This window comes from Phocoena sinus, chromosome X (genome assembly GCF_008692025.1).
Source record: "Phocoena sinus isolate mPhoSin1 chromosome X, mPhoSin1.pri, whole genome shotgun sequence".
Classification (NCBI taxonomy): domain Eukaryota; kingdom Metazoa; phylum Chordata; class Mammalia; order Artiodactyla; family Phocoenidae; genus Phocoena; species Phocoena sinus.
Window position 1 is genome coordinate 32,363,183 of NC_045784.1, and position 16,656 is coordinate 32,379,838.

Genomic DNA, 16,656 nt, shown 5'->3' on the forward strand with positions numbered 1-16,656 from the left:
TGTAGGCTCTAGACTGTTCCAGACCAGGGGACTAGACCCAGCAAGGTCACTTAAATCAGCCTTGTGAACTTGAGAAATCTGTAAGTTACTCACCTATAAAGGGAGTCTGCTAAATCCTATCCTGCGTGAATGTTGGAATGTTATGTACTACATGTAAAGCAGTGGCATACTCATTAAGAAATACTGGGTTTTTGATGAATGGCAGTTATGATATGATTATTATGAACCCCCAAGATACCACCCTCCCATCAGGGTTTATTTTTAATCCAGTAGGTAGCAGAGAATATGCAGTGCACTAGGGCAAAACAAACAAATACTCACAAATGAGCTAAATCAGTCAAAGTATCTTTTATTTCTACCAAAAGAAAGTTTAAACGAAGTAAGGCAAACCACGAGTTAAATGGCTTTTACTCTGTTTTCTCCATTTTTTGTTTCTAATATTTTCTGCGGTCGCCTTGCACATTTCCATGAAAAATCTCTATTGCAGTGCCATGTTTTCTACTTGGATCATACAGAAAATATAGATGGTTCGTTTTTCTGTTACATATACCAAAACTGTAACTTTAGAACTCTTTAAACAGCAATAAATATGCAAGCAATGTCATTCACGAATTCCTATTCTTAAGAAAATACACTATCTATTACAAGAAAAAAACATTTGAAAAAACCTAAATCAATCAATCAATAATATATAGAAGTTACTAGTTTAAAACAGGAAGATAAATAAGATCTATACTTTGTTCCCTCCACCCCTACTACTCTGCACTATTTAGGAGCCTGACTGCTCTCTTCCAAAACAAAGTGAGCAAACTGCCCGCGGCCTCCCTCCCTAGATGTGGGAGGAGCTGCGGGCCTTGGCCCTGGAAGGGGCTCTGCCCTCAGCAACAGCTGCAGCCCTGGCCGTGGCTCTCACTGCTGCTCTCTCTTCCTCATCTTTCAGAGCCTCCTCATAGAGATCTGGGAAGGCACTGGGGTCGGTACCAATGATCTTGCCCAGAATCTCCAGCACTTTCATCTTGCTGGTTTCAGCGTGGGCTCTCGGGCCCCACAGGAACTCATAGCGTGGAGGATCGCTGTTGGGCACCTGGCGGTACGTCAGGTACTTCTGCTGCACGAAATCTTTGCTGATGAACCTCCTGGGCTCCCCAAAGATCAAGTGCCTCCTCCCAGCATACAAACCCAACGCATTGAGGAACTCCCAGATCTCCTCCTCGGTGGCACGGTTGCCCTTCTTGAAGATCAGGCCCAGGAGAATCATCAGGAGACCGGACGTGGGCGGCCCCGACTCATCACTCGGACTTCCCTCGCTGGGGAGGGCCATCTTGCTGATGAGGGCGTAGGAGTGATTGCTGGGGTCGACTTCCTTCAGCTCGAGGCCAAAGACCGCCTCCATGATCTCAGAGGCTCTGCTGAGGATCTCAGGAAAGTGTTTATCGTACTTCCTGTTGATAGCCTTCAGCAGTGCTGCCTGCGGGATGGGCTCCTTCTTCTTGTACTTCTCCAGCAGGAAGTGCACCAACATTGTGGACTTCCTGATCAGAACACCTCTGCAACAGCTGTGAATGGAAGGTGCTGCCTCGGAGGTACCTGCACTTTTCTCATCTTGGCTCTGGGCACCCTCTTCAGATCCTGGGCATGAAACACCTTCATCACGAGAGCTCCTGGCTGGGGCTCCCTGAGGCTCCTGGCGAGTGCCAGCAGCAGGGGAGCTCGGGGGAGTACCCCGAGAAACAGAAGCGGGGGAGGAGGGTGACTCTTCTATCTCTTCTGCTGCCGCCGCCGCCTCCTCAGTGGCCTGGGCACCCTTGAGACTCTGAGTCTCCCCCCGGGCCTGGTGGCGTTTCGCGCGGGCACGGCGCTTGCTCTTCCGGCCCCGAGGCATGATGACACAGGTCAGGGCCAGCAGGCGGGAGTGTGCGCAGGAAGGCAGGGAACGAGGGCACCTGAGGGAGGGACAAGGAGATGCTGTGAGCTTTAGCGGGGAGATTCCCCCCTGGCTTTAACCAAGGCCGCCTCTGCAGGGTCCTTGAGGGGACTGCTCGAGGACCCACAGGGCTCCTGTTCTCCTGCTCAGCCTGTCTCCTGAGACCCCTGTGGAGGACGGTAGAGTGAGCCGTGGGGCACAGCCAGCCAGCCCTGCCTGGGCAGTACTGGGGTGACAGTGGGGGCTGGCAGGGGAGGTAGGTCTCCACGGTTCCCATTCAGAGTCAGGATGACAGTTGTTGGCAAGACACCCCCACCCCATCCCCTCTGCTGCTCTGAAGTTGACACCACCATCTTCCATGACACCCAGGAGGAGGAAAGGAGGGAGCGTTCAGCCCACCACCGAAGGGTCCTGGGACCCTCCCTTCTGCTGCCTGGTGGCTGCCCCTTCAGAACAACGCTCTAACCTCCCTTGGACCTGGCAGAGGAAATTACGGGCAGTCTCAGCCTGACAGTCCTTTCTTGGGAGTCTACCTGACAGTCCTTTCTTGGGAGTCTAAGGGTTGACAGGAGGGGAACGGGCCATATTCTCTCTTGTCCCTTCTCTTCGGGGTGGGTGACTCCCTTAGTCCTCACTCGGGGTCCTCCCTGGACGGCCGGTGCAGCCTGGAGCTCCTCTCTTGCCCCGAGGGCCATCTGCTCGCACCAGTGCCGGCACCTCCTTGAGTCTCATTCGGAGGCAGTGAGGGTGACCACGCGGCCGCATGTGACAGGTTTACCAAGCCTGCAGCATGCGGCAGACAGGTCGAGGCCCTGTGGTTGGCGGCCCCACTGGCCCTCACTCAGGGGCTTGGGCTGACTCTTGGGAGTGCTTAGGGACGCGCCTTCTGCTGGCCTGCACCTGTCCTCTCAGACAGCAGCCCTCCCTCCTCCGTGTGTGGCCAGAAGGAAGCGGCTGACAACAGGGGAGGGGTTCTGAGGTGCCCTTGCGACGGGGAGGACGCTCCTCGCTCTGACTCCTCCCGTGCCCTGGAAATCCTCCCTCTGCTGACCTGCAGCCAGCCCCTCAGGACAAGGCCCCCTCCTCCCTGGGTCTCCCGCGTCTGTCCGTCCGTCCGCGTTCGCACTGAGGGAGCCCCTCAGTCTTTAGACCTGCCCAGAGGCTCCCAGGCCGATGTCAGGGGCGGGGTCCGCGTGGCTGCCATAATGGGGTGTGGAGCCCCTCAGTCCCCACGAGGGTCCCGTCCTTCACTCCACAGCGCCTGGGGCGCTCCCTCTACTGAGCTGAGCCAGGGTCCGCCAGCCTTAGAGCGAGGACTTCCTTGCCTGAGACCCCGCGGGGGAAGCGGATGGACTTCGGGCCTAATAGCCAGGCCCGAGCCTTTTGGGCCGAGAGCAGGGGTGGGGTGGGCGGGGCCTGTGTGGCCGTCTCTTTTTGGAGGGAATGGGGATTGGGGGTGTCGGGGGCGTGTCCCCGCACTTCTAACTGGGGTCATCTCACACCTTGACACCTGACGAGACGTGGCACTCCTCCCACGGCTCACTCTCGCTGGACGTCAGCTCTCAAAAATGGCACGTCCCCACAGCGCGGTTCGGAGGACGTGACTTCCGGTCATGCGCATCTGGGGTCCAGGAGGACAGCAGGGGCGGGCTGTGGCCGGGGCGGAGCGGAGCGGGGCGGGGCGGGGCGGGGGATCAGAGAGGGGTTCCGGGGGAGCTTCCGGCAGGCCTGGCACGAGGGCCTTTCATTGACTCTTGGCAGGTCCTGGGACTTTTCCCTCTGCTGAGCTGAGTCAGCAGGCGTCACACCCTGGCTCTCATTTCTGTCGGCACCCCCAGCCGGAAGTATCCGGGGCCCTGAGCCTCACAGCCATGCCTGGGTTCCCCGAGACTGACAGTGAGGGCTCTTTGGGGCCCCCTCTTCTATGGCGGATGCTGCTCTCAATTCTCTCTCACTGTCTTCTCTTGACTTCCTGTAGGTGCTGGGCTACCTCCCGTCTCCTGACCTGAGGCCAAGGCCTCACATCAAAGACATCAACTCCCGTGGACTTCCCTGGTGGCGCAGTGGTTGGGAGTCCGCCTGCCGATGCAGGGGACACGGGTTCGTGCCCCGGTCCGGGAGGATCCCACATGCCGCGGAGCGGCTGGGCCCGTGAGCCATGGCCGCTGGGCCTGCGCGTCCGGAGCCTGTGCTCCGCAACGGGAGAGGCCACAGCGGTGAGAGGCCCGCGTACCACAAAATAAATAAGTAAATCGCTGCGATCTTTAATTGCAGACTAAATAAAAAAAAAAAAAAGAAAAAAAAAAGACATCAACTCCCTGAGACAGCTGGTGTGAAGTGCAGGCACGTCTCATCTGGACACTTCTGCCTGGAGCCTCCCAGAGATGGCTGCTGCAGGTAAGGTGAGCTGAGGGGAAAGGAGGCGAGACTCCCTTCTGTGGTTTGGAGCCCGTCAGGTCTCACTCAAGGTCCTCACATTGACTGCTGGCAGGGCCTGCGATTCCTCCTTCTCTGGTATGAATCCATCCCTGTCCCCAACCGTGCCCCACAGAATCCCAGAGGAGTTAGTGAAGGGGCGCCTTAGCCTGACAATTCTCACTGTGGTCTCTCTTTGTTGACATCAGGGGCATTGCGCAAAAGTTCAGAAATGAATTTCTGTCCTTTTGTACAACTACTATGTTACTTGCTTTTCTCTTTTAGTCTGTGTGTGACAGTCTATTAAGATGATCACTTAAAAAGGTCAGTTGTCATCCACTAAGAAAGTTTTAGATGGTTATTTAACAGCCTGTGGACCATACTGCCACATCCAGCCCAATCTTTGGTGTCCCATGCTCCTGGCATGCGGGGTCTGAAATGCTGCCTCAGATTCCTTCAGTGAAGCAGTAGAGATTCATGGTCCCAGAGCACAGTGGAAGAATCAAGGGCTCAACGTTAAAGGCTTTTCTCTAATCAATCCTGTCATCTGCCTCTCTTGCAGGCTACAGACCTGTCTCCAATTCAGGGCATCCCCCTACCTGCCCACACTCAGGTTCTAGTTCAGTGGAGACTTATTGTCCCTCAGGGATTATTTAGTCTTGTGTTTTTGCTTTTGTTAATGTTTTTTCTTTGTTCCTTCTGTAATTTTTCCATGGTTGACTTTGGGTACAGGAAACAGTAGCCCATGTTTGATTGTCATCAGCTGCTATGGATAAGGTACTAAATCTGTAAATGAATTAAGGAAAATCGATATTCTTACAATATCTGTGCCTCACCAATACACATAACATACTATTCTGGTTGAGACTTCTTTTTCCTAAGTCAATCAGGAAATTCTTATCGTTGCCTCCATGGAGATTATATACATATTTGTATGGCTTCTTTCTAGATATGTTTTTATATTGTTGCTTTTGTCTATGGTGTATTTTCTTGTCTCTTTTTGATTTTTTTTAACATCTTTATTGGAGTATAATTGCTTTACAACAGTGTGTTAGTTTCTGCTTTATAACAAAGTGAATCAGTTATACATATAACCCCATATCTCCTCCCTCTTGCATCTCTCTCCCTCCCACCCGCCCTATCCTACCACTCTAGGTGGTCACAGAGTACCGAGTTGATCGCCCTGTGCTATGCAGCTGCTTCCCACTAGCTATCTGTTTTACGTTTGGTAGTGTATATATGTCCATGCCACTCTCTCACTTTGTCCCAGCTTACCCTTGCCCCACCCCATATCCTCAAGTCCATTCTCTAGTAGGTCTGCATTTTTATTCCCGTGTTGCCCCTAGGTTCTTCATGACCATGTTTGTTTTTTTTTCTTAGATTTCATGTATATGTGTTAGCATATGGTATTTGCTTTTCTCTTTCTGACTTACTTCACTCTGTATGACAGTCTCTAGGTCCATCCACCTCGCTACAAATACCTCAGTTTCGTTCCTTTTTATGGCTGAGTAATATTCCATTGTATATATGTGCCACATCTTCTTTATCCATTCATCTGTTGATGGACACTTAGGTTGCTTCCATGTCCTGGCTATTGTAAATAGAGCTGCAGTGAACATCTTGGTACATGACTCTTTTTGAATTATGGTTTTCTCAGGGTATATGCCCAAGTAGTGGGATTGCTGGCTCATATGGTAGTTCTATTTGTAGTTTTTTCATGAACGCCCATACTGTTCTCCATAGTGGCTGTATCAATTTACATTCCAACCAACAGTGCAAGAGGGCTCCCTTTTCTCCCCACCCTCTCCAGCATTTAATGTTTGTAGATTTTTTGATGATGGCCATTCTGCCCAGTGTGAGATGATATCTCATTGTAGTTTTGATTTGCATTTCTCTAATGATTAATGATGTTGAGCATTCTTTGAAGTGTCTGTTGGCAATCTGTATGTCTTCTTTGGAGAAATGTCTATTTAGGTCTTCTGCCTATGGTTGGATTGGGTTGTTTATTTTTTTCATATTGAGCTGCATGAGTTGCTTGTATGTTTTGGACATTAATCCTTTGTCAGTTGCTTCATTTGCAAATATTTTCTCCCATTCTGAGGGTTGTCTTTTCGTCTTGGTTATGGTATCCTTTGCTGTGCAAAAGCTTTTAAGGTTCATTAGGTCCCATTTGTTTATTTTTGTTTCTATTTCCATTTCTCTAGGAGGTGGGTGAAAAAGGACCTTGCTGTGATGTATGTCATAGAGTGTTCTGCCTCTAAGAGGTTGATGGTGTCTGGCCTTACATTTAGGTCTTCAATGCATTTTGAGTTTATTTTTGTGTATGGTGTTAGGGAGCGTTCTAATTTCATTCTTTTACATGTAGCTGTCCAGTTTTCCCAGCACCACTTATTGAAGAGGCTGTCTTTTCTCCACTGTATATTCTTGCCTCCTTTATGAAAGATAAGGTGATCATATGTGTGTGGGTTTATCTCTGGACTTTCTATCCTGTTTCATTGATTTATATTTGTGTTTCTGTGCCAGTACCATACTGTCTTGATTACCGTAGCTTTGTAGTGTAGTCTAAAGTCAGGGAGCCTGATTCCTCCAGCTCCGTTTTTCTTTCTCAGGATTGCTTTGGCTATTCATGGTCTTTTGTGTTTCCATACATATTGTGAAATTTTTTGTTCTAGTTCTGTGAAAAATGGCAGTGGTAGTTTGATAGGGATTGCATTGAATCTGTATATTGCTTTGGGTAGTAGACTCATTTTCACAATGTTGATTCTTCCGATCCAAGAACATGGTATACCTCCCCATCTAGTTGTATCATCTTTAATTTCTTTCATCAGTGTCTTATAATTTTCTGCATACAGGTCTTTTGTCTCCTTAGGTAGGTTTATTCCTAGATATTTTATTCTTTTTGTTGCAGTGGTGAATGGGAGTGTTTTCTTAGCTTCACTTTCAGATTTTTCATCATTAGTGTATAGGAATGCAAGAGATTTCTGTGCATTAATTTTGTATCCTGCTACTTTACCAGATTCATTGAGTAGCTCTAGTAGTTTTCTGGTAGCATCTTTAGGATTCTCTATGTATAGTATTCATGTCATCTGCAAACAGTGACAGCTTTACTTCTTCTTTTCCAATTTGGATTCCTTTTATTTCTTTTTCTTCTCTGATTGCTGTGGCTAAAACTTCCAAAACTATGTTGAATAATAGTTGTGCAAGTGGGCAGCCTTGTTTTGTTTCCGATCTTAGTGGAAATGGTTTCAGTTTTTCACCCTTGAGGATGATGGTGGCTGTGGGTTTGTCATATATGCCGTTTAATAGGTTGAAAGTTCCCTCTATGCCTACTTTCTGGAGGGTTTTTATCATAAATGGGTGTTGAATTTTGTCGAAAGCTTTCTCTGCATCTATTGAGATGATCATCTGGGTTTTCTCCTTCCATTTTTTAATATGGTGTATCACGTTGATTGATTTGTGTATATTGAAGAATCCTTGCATTCCTGGGATAAACCCCACTTGATCATAGTGTATGATCCTTTTAATGTGCTGTTGGACTCTGTTTGCTAGTATTTTGTCGAGGAGTTTTGCAGCTATGTTCATCAGTGATATTGGCCTGCAGTTTTCTTTCTCTGTGACATGTTTGTCTGGTTTTGGTATCAGAGTGATGGTGACCTCATAGAATGAGTTTGAGAGTGTTCCTCCCTCTGCTATATTTTAGAAGAGTTTGAGAAGGATAGGTGTTAGCTCTTCTCTAAATATTTGATAGAATTCGCCTGTGCAGCCATCTGTTCCTGGGCGTTTGTTTGTTGGAAGATTTTTAATCACAGTTTCAATTTCAGTGCTTCTGATTGGTCTGTTCATATTTTCTATTTCTTCCTGGTTCAGTCTCACAAGTTTGTGCATTTCTAAGAATTTGTCCATTTCTTCCAGGTTGCTCATTTTATTGGCATAGAGTTGCTCGTAGTTATCTCTAATGATCCTTTGTATTTCTGCCGTGTCAGTTGTTACTTCCCCTTTTCCATTTCTAATTCTATTGATTTGAGGCTTCTCCCTTTTCTTGTTGATAAGTCTGGCTAATGGTTTATCAATTTTGTTTATCTTCTCGAAGAACCAGCTTTTAGTTTTATTGATGTTTGCTATCATTTCCTTCATTTCTTTTTCATTTATTTCTGATCTGATCTTTAAGATTTCTTTCCTTCTGCTAACTTTGGGCTTTTTTTGTTTTCTTTCTCTAATTGCTTTAGCTGTATGGTTAGTTGTTTATTTGAGATTTCTCTTGTTTCTTGAGGTAGGATTGTATTGCTGCAAACTTCCCTCTTAGAACTGCTTTTGCTGCATCCCACAGTGTTTGGGTCATCGTGTTTCATTGTCATTTGTGTCTAGGTATTTTTTTATTTCCTCTTTGATTTCTTCAGTGATCTCTTGGTTACTAAGTAGTGTGTTGTTTAGCCTCCATCTGTTTGTATTTCTTACAGATTTTTTCCTGTAATTGATACCTAGTTTCATAGTGTTGTGGTCGGAAAAGATACGTGATACGATTTCAATTTTCTTAAATTTACCAAGGCTTGATTTGTGACCCAAGATATGAACTATCCTGGAGAATGTTCCATGAGCACTTGAGAGGAATGTGTATTGTGTTGTTTTTGGATGGAATGTCCTATAAATATCAATTAAGTCCATCTTGTTTAATGTATTATTTAAAGCTTGCATTTCCTTATTTATTTTCATTTTGGATGCTCTGTCCATTGGTGACAGTGGGGTGTTAAAGTCCCCTACTATGATTGCGTTACTGTCGCTTTCCCCTTTTATGGCTGTTAGTACTTGCCTTATGTATTGAGGTGCTCCTATGTTGGGTGCATAAATAGTTACAGTTGTTATATCTTCTTCTTGGATTGATCCCTTGATCATTGTGCAGTGTCCTTCCTTGTGTCTTGTAATAGTCTGTGTTTTAAAGTCTATTGTGTCTGAAATGAGAACTGCTACTCCAGCTTTGTTTTGATTTCCATTTGCATGGAATATCTTTTTCCATCCCCTCCCTTTCAGTCTGTATGTGTCCCTGGGTCCGAGGTGGGTCTCTTGTAGACAGCATATATATGGGTCTTTTTTCTGTATCCATTCAGCCGATCTATATCTTTTGGTTGGAGCATTTAGTCCACTTACATTTAAGGTAATTATCGATATGTATGTTCCTGTTCCCATTTTCTTAATTGTTTTGGGTTTATTATTGTAGGTCTTTTCCTTCTCTTGTGTTTCCTGCCTAGGGAAGTTCCTTTAGCGTTTGTTGTAAAGCTGGTTTCGTGGTGCTGAATTCTCTTAGCTTTTGCTTGTCTGTAAAGGTTTTAATTTTTCCATCAAAACTGAATGAGATCCTTGCTGGGTAGAGTAGTCTTGGTTGCAGGTTTTTCTCCTTCATCACTTTCAGTATGTCCTGCCACTCCCTTCTGGCTTGTAGGGTTTCTGCTGAGAGATCAGCTCTTAACCTTATGGGGATTCCCTTATGTGTTATTTGTTGTTTTTCCCTTGCTGCTTTTAATTTTTATTCTTTGTATTTAATTTTTGATAGTTTGATTAATACGTATCTTGGCGTGTACCTCCTTGGATGTATCCTGTATGGGACTCTGTGCTTCCTGGACTTGATTAACTATTTCCTTTCCCATATTAGGTAAGTTTTCAACCATAATCTCTTCAAATATTTTCTCAGTCCCTTTCTTTTTCTCATCTTCTTCTGGGACCCCTATAATTTGAAAGTTGCTACATTTTTTGTTGTTGTTTCTTGTTTTGTGTTTGTACATTTATTTATTTTATTTATTTATTTTTGGCCGCATTGGGTCTTTGTTGCTGAGTGCAGGCTTTCTCTAGCTGCAGCGAGCGGGGGCTACTCTTCATTGCAGTGTGTGTGTTTCTCATTGCGGTAGCTTCTCTTGTTGTGGGTAGTGGGCTCTAGGCGTGTGGGCTTCCGTAGTTGTGGCGCACAGGCTCAGTAGTTGTGGCGTGCAAGCTCTAGAGTGCATGCTCAGTAGTTGTGGCACTCAGGCTTAGTTACTCTGCGGTATGTGGGATCTTCCTGGACCAGGGCTTGAACCGGCGTCCCCTGTGTTGGCAGGTGGATTCTTAACCACTGCGTCACTAGGGAATTCCGAATGTTGGTGCGTTTAATGTTGTCCCAGAGGTCTCTGAGGCTGTCCTCAATTCTTTTCATTCTTTTTTCTTCACTCGGCTCTGCAGTAGTTATTTCCACTATTTTATCTTCCAGGTCACTTATCCGTTCTCCTGCCCCAGTTATTCTGCTATTCATCCCATCTAGAGTCTTTTTCATTTCATTTATTGTGCTGTTCATCGTTGTTTGTTTCCTCTTTAGTTCTTCCAGGTCCTTGTTAAACGTTTCTTGCATTTTGTCCATTCTATTTCCAAGATTTTGGATCATCTTTACTATCATTATTCTGAATTCTTTTTCAGGTAGACTGCCTATTTCCTCTTCACTTGTTAGGTCTGGTGGGTGTTTGCCTTGCTCCTTCATCTGCTGTGTGTTTTTCTGTCTTCTCATTTTGCTTAATTTACTGTGTTTGGGGTCTCCTTTTCACAGGCTGCAGGTTCGTAGTTCCCGTTGTTTTTGGTGTCTGTCCCCAGTGGCTAAGGTTGGTTCAGTGGGTTGTGTAGGCTTCCTGGTGGAGGGGACTAGTGCCTGTGTTCTGGTGGATGAGGCTGGATCTTGTCTTTCTGGCGGGCAGGTCCACGTCTGGTGGTGTGTTTTGGGGTGTCTGTGGCCTTATTATGATTTTCGGCAGCCTCTGTGCTAATGGATGGGGTTGTGTTCCTGTCTTGCTAATTGTTCGGCATGGGGTGTCCAGCACTGTAGCTTGCTGGTCGTTGAGTGGAGCAGGGTCTTGGCGTTGAGATGGAGATCTCTGGGAGATTTTTGCCGTTTGATATACCGTGGAGCTGGGAGGTCTCTTGTGGACCAGTGTCCTGAACTTGGCTCTCCCACCTCAGTGGCACAGCCCTGACGCATGGCTGGTGAACCAAGAGCCTGTCCTCCTCACAGCTCAGAATAAAAGGGAGGAAAAAAAGAAGGAAAGAAAAAAGAAGATAAAGTAAAGTAAATTCAAATAAAAGAAAGTTATTAAAATAAGAAATGCTTATTAAAAAAATTTTTTTAAGTAATAAAAAGAAAAAAAATGGACAGAACCCTGGGACAAATGGTAAAAGCAAAGCTCTACAGACAAAATCATACACAGAAGCATACACATAACACTCACAAAAAAGAGAGAAAGGGAAAAAAAGATATATATATCGTTGCTCTCAAAGTCCACCTCCTGAATTTGGGATGATTCGTTGTCTATTCAGGTATTCTACAGATGCAGGGTACGTCAAGTTGATTGTGGAGATTTAATCAGCTGCTCCTGAGGCTTCTGGGAGAGATTTCCTTTTCTCTTCTTTGTTCGCACAGCTCCTGGTGTTCAGCTTTGGATTTGGACCTGCTTTTGCATGTAGGTCGCCTGAGGCCGTCTGTTCCTCGCTCAGACAGGACTGCGTTAAAGGAGCAGCTGACTCGGGGGCTCTGGCTCACTCAAGCCGGTTGGAGGGAGGGGTACGGATTTCGGGGCGAGCCTGCAGCGGAAGCAGCTGGCGTGACGTTTCACCAGCCTGAGGCACGCCGTTCGTTCTCCCGGGGAAGTTGTCCCTGGATCACGGGACCCTGGCAGTGGCGGGCTGCACAGGCTCCTGGGAGGGGAGGTGTGGAGAGTGACCTGTGCTTGCACACAGGCTTCTTGGTGGCTGCAGCAGTGGCCTTAGTGTCTCATGCCCATCTCTGGGGTCTGCGTTGATACCAGCAGCTCGCCCCCGTCTCTGAAGCTCCTTTAAGCGGCGCTCTGAATCCCCTCTCCTCGCGCACCAGGAAACAAAGAGGCAAGAAAATGTCTCTTGTCTCTTCGGCATCTCCAGACTTTTTCCCAGACTCCGTCCCTGCTAGCTGTGGCACACTAGCCCTCCTTCAGGCTGTGTTACCCAGCCAACCCCAGTCCTCTCCCTGGGATCCGACCTCCGAAGCCCGAGCCTCAGCTCCCAGCCCCCACCTGCCCCAGCAGTTGAGCAGGCAAGCCTCTCGGGCTGGTGAGTGCTGGTTAGCGCCGATCCTCTGTGCGGAAATCTCTGAGCTTTGCTCCCTCAGCACCCCTGTTGCTGGGCTCTCCTCCGTGGTTCCGCAGCTTCCCCCTCCGCCACCCACGGTCTCTGACCGCGAAGGGGCTTCCTAGTGTGTGGAAAGCTTTCCTCCTTCACAGCTCCCTCCCACTGCTGCAGGTCCCATTCCTATTCTTTGGTCTCTGTTTTTTCTTTCTTCTTTTGCCCTCCTCAGGTACGTGGGGATTTTCTTTCCTTTTGGGAGGTCTGAGGTCTTCTGCCAGCGTTCAGTAAATGTTCTGTAGGAGTTGTTCCACGTGTAGTTGTATTTCTGATGTATTTGCGGGACAAAGGTGATCTCTGTGTCTTACTCTTTCGCCATCTTGAAGCTCCTGATGTATTTTCTATTAACATGATCTAAGGAATTGTTGATTTTGTTTCCAGCCAGTCTCTTGATTTCGCTGTGGTGATCTTTTTTCCACCAGGTTTCTGAAGTTCCTTATATGTTTGACTATTTTCTGTGCCTATTCCCTTAGCGTTTTAATTAGAGGATCAAATTATTAGCATTGCTATCTTTTGCTTTTCATTATTCATGATTTTTATTTATTTGGTATTGTTGTATGTAGCTCTGTACTGGCTATGTGTTCTTGTCTAGATTTTTTTCTAGGTTTTAAATTAATAGACTTTTTAAAAGAACAGATTCAGACCACAGAAAGTTAAGCAGATAGTGCAAAGAGTTCCCATACAGCCACTCTCTTCTTCCAGTTAGATTCTCCTATTATTAACATATTGTGTTGGTACAATGGATGCAAGTTCATTTGTTATAATTGATCAACTAATAGTGATACATTATTATTGACTATTGTCCACTGTTTATTACACATTTCACTTTTTGTGCTTTATAGTTCTATAGTGGTTGACAAAGTCATGGCGTCATCTACACCCCAACAGAGCATCATGCAGAAGAGTTTCACTGCCCTAAAATTCTCCCGTGCTCCACCTGTCCATCCCTCAAAACCTCACTTTGAGCCCCTAATAACTCTGAACTTTTTAGTCTCCCTAGAGTTTTGCCGTTTCCAGAATATAATATTGATGGAATCCTACAGTATGTAGGCTTTTCATTTATTTTTTAATTTTTTAACATCTTTATTCGAGTATAATTGCTTTACACGGTGTGTTTCTGCTTTATAACAAAGTGAATCAGTTATACATATACATATATCCCCATATCTCCTCCCTCTTGTGTCTCCCTCCCTCCCACCCTCCCTATCCCACCCCTCTAGGTAGTCACAAAGCACCGAGCTGATCTCCCTGTGCTATGCAGCTGCTTCCCACTAGCTCTCTGTTTTACATTTGGTAGTGTATATATGTCCACGCCACTCTCTCAGTTTGTCACAGCTTACCCTTCCCCCTCCCCATATCCTCAAGTCCGTGCTCTAGTAGGTCTGTCTTTATTCCCATCTTACCCCTAGGTAAGGGTCTTTTGTGTTTCCATTGAAATTGTGAAATTTTTTGTTCTAGTTCTAGTTCTCACTTGAGAAAAATGTGTTATCTGTTGTTTTTCGATGGAATGTCCTATAAATATCAATTAAGTCCATTTTGTTTAATGTATCATTTAAAGCTTGTGTTTCCTTATCTATTTTGATTTTGGATGATCTGTCCATTGGTGAAAGTGGGGTGTTATCGTCCCCTACTATGATTGTGTTACTGTCGATTTCCCCTTTTATGGCTGTTAGTATTTACCTTATGTATTGAGGTGCTCCTATGTTGGGTGCATAAATATTTACAGTTGTTAAATCTTCTTCTTGGATCGATCCCTTGATCATTATGTAGTGTCCTTTTCTCTTGTAATAGTCTTTATTTTAAAGTCTATTGTGTCTGAAATGAGAATTGCTACTCCAGCTTTCTTCTGATTTACATTTGCATGGAATATATTTTTCCATCCCCTCCCTTTCAGTCTATATGTGTCCCTAGGTCTGAAGTGGGTCTCTTGTAGAGAGCATATATATGGGTCTTGTTTTTGTATCCATTCAGCCACTCTGTGTCTTTTGCTGGGAGAATTTAGTCTATTTACATTTAAGGTAATTATCAATATGTATGTTCCTATTCCCATTTTCTTAATTGTTTTGGGTTCGTTATTGTAGGTCTTTTCCTTGTCTTGTGTTTTTTGCCTAGAGAAGTTCCTTTAGCATTTGTTGTAAAGCTGGTTTGGTGGTGCTGAACTCTCTCAGCTTTTGCTTGTCTGTAAAGGTTTTAATTTCTCCATCAAATCAGAATGAGATCCTTGCTGGGTAGAGTAATCTTGTTTGTAGGTTTTCTCCTTCATCACTTTAAATATGTCCTGCCAGTCCCTTCTGGCTTGCAGAGTTTCTGCTGAAAGATCAGCTGTTAACCTTATGGGGATTCCCTTGTGTGTTATTTGTTGTTTTTCCCTTGCTGCTTTTAATATGTTTTCTTTGTATTTAATTTTTGAAAGTTTGATTAATATGTGTCTTGGCGTGTTTGTCCTTGGATTTATCCTGTATGGGACTGTCTCTGCTTCCTGGAGTTGATTAACTATTTCCTCTCCCATATTAGGGAAGTTTTCAACTGTAATCTCTTCAAATATTTTCTCAGTCCCTTTCTTTTTCTCTTCTTCTTCTGGAACCCCTATAATTTGAATGTTGCTGCATTTAATGTTGTCCCAGAGGTCTGTGAGACGGTCCTCAGTTCTTTTCATTCTTTTTTCTTTATTCTGCTCTGCAGTAATTATTTCCACTATTTTATCTTCCAGGTCACTTATCCGTTCTTCTGCCTCAGTTATTCTGCTATTGATCCCTTCTAGAGTATTTTTAATTTCATTTATTGTGTTGTTCATCATTGCTTGTTTGCTGTTTAGTTCTTCTAGGTCCTTGTTAGATGTTTGTTGCATTTTCTCTATTCTCTTTCGAAGATTTGGGATCATCTTGACTATCATTATTTTGAATTCTTTTTCAGGTAGACTGCCTATGTCCTCTTCTTTTGTTAGGTCTGATGGGTGTTTACCTTGCTCCTTCATCTGCTGTGTGTTTTTCTGTCTTCTCATTCTGCTTATCTTACTGTGTTTGGGGTCTCCTTTTCGCAGGCTGCAGGTTCATAATTCCCATTGTTTTTGGTGTCTGTCCCCAGTGGCGAAGGTTGGTTCAGTGGGTTGTGTAGGTTTCCTGGTGGAGGGGACTAGTGCCTGTGTTCTGGTGGATGAGGCTGGATCTTGTCTTTCTTGTGGGCAGGTCCACGTCTGGTGGTGTGTTTTGGGGTGTCTGTGGAGTTATTATGATTTTCGGCAGCCTCTGTGTTAATGGGTGGGGTCGTGTTCCTGTCTTGCTAATTGTTTGGCATAGGGTGTCCAGCGCTGTAGCTTGCTGGTCGTTGAGTTGAGCTTGGTCTTGGCGTTAAGATGGAGCTCTCTGTGAGATTTTTGCCGTTTAATATACTGTGGAGCTGGGAGGTCTCTTGGGGACCAGTGTCCTGAAGTTGGCTCTCCCACCTCAGTGGCACAGCCCTGATGCCTGGCTGGAGCACCAAGAGCCTTTCATCCACATGGCTCAGAATAAAAGGGAGAAAAATAGAAAGAAAGAAAGGAAGGAAGGAAGGAGGGAAGAAAGAAAGAAAAGAGAGAGAGGGAGGGAGGGAGTGAGGGAGAGAGAGTGAGAGAGAGAGAAGGATAGAAGGAAAGAAAGAGGATAAAATAAAATAGTAAGATAAAATAAAATAAAGTTATTAAACAAAAAATAAAATATAATTATTAAGAAAAAAATTTTTTTAAGTTGAAAAAAAAAAAAAAAAACCCAGACGTTCAGAACCTTAGGACAAATGGTGAAAGCAAAGCTATACAGACAAAATCTCACACAGAAGCATACACATACACACAAAAAGAGGAAAAGGGGAAAAAGTAATCTATCTTGCTCCCAAAGTCCACCTCCTCAATATGGGATGATTCGTTGTCTGTTCAGGTATTCTACAGATGCAGGGTACATGAAGTTCATTGTGGAGCTTTAATTTGCTGCTCCTGAGGCTGCTGGGAGAGATTTCCCTTTCTGTTCTTTGTTTGTACACCTCCAAAGGGTTGTTTTGTATTTGGCCCCACCTTTGTGTGTAGGTCGCCTGAGGGCGTCTGTTCTTCGCTTAGACTGGACTGAGTTAAAGGATCAGCTGATTCGGGGGCTGTGGCTCACTCAGGCAGAGAGGATGGAGGC

The 16,656-nt window shown here is 45.4% G+C and overlaps 2 protein-coding genes across 2 annotated transcripts in view; one reads left to right on the forward strand and one right to left on the reverse strand.

Moving 5' to 3' along the window:
- Window positions 1-16,656, forward strand: part of CFAP47 (cilia and flagella associated protein 47) — a 533,433-nt gene that overhangs the window by 234,187 nt on the left and 282,590 nt on the right.
- Window positions 830-1,882, reverse strand: LOC116747720 (melanoma-associated antigen B4-like). The gene has a single exon (XM_032620249.1). The coding sequence runs from the start codon at window positions 1,880-1,882 to the stop codon at window positions 830-832; it is 1,053 nt and encodes a 350-aa protein (XP_032476140.1).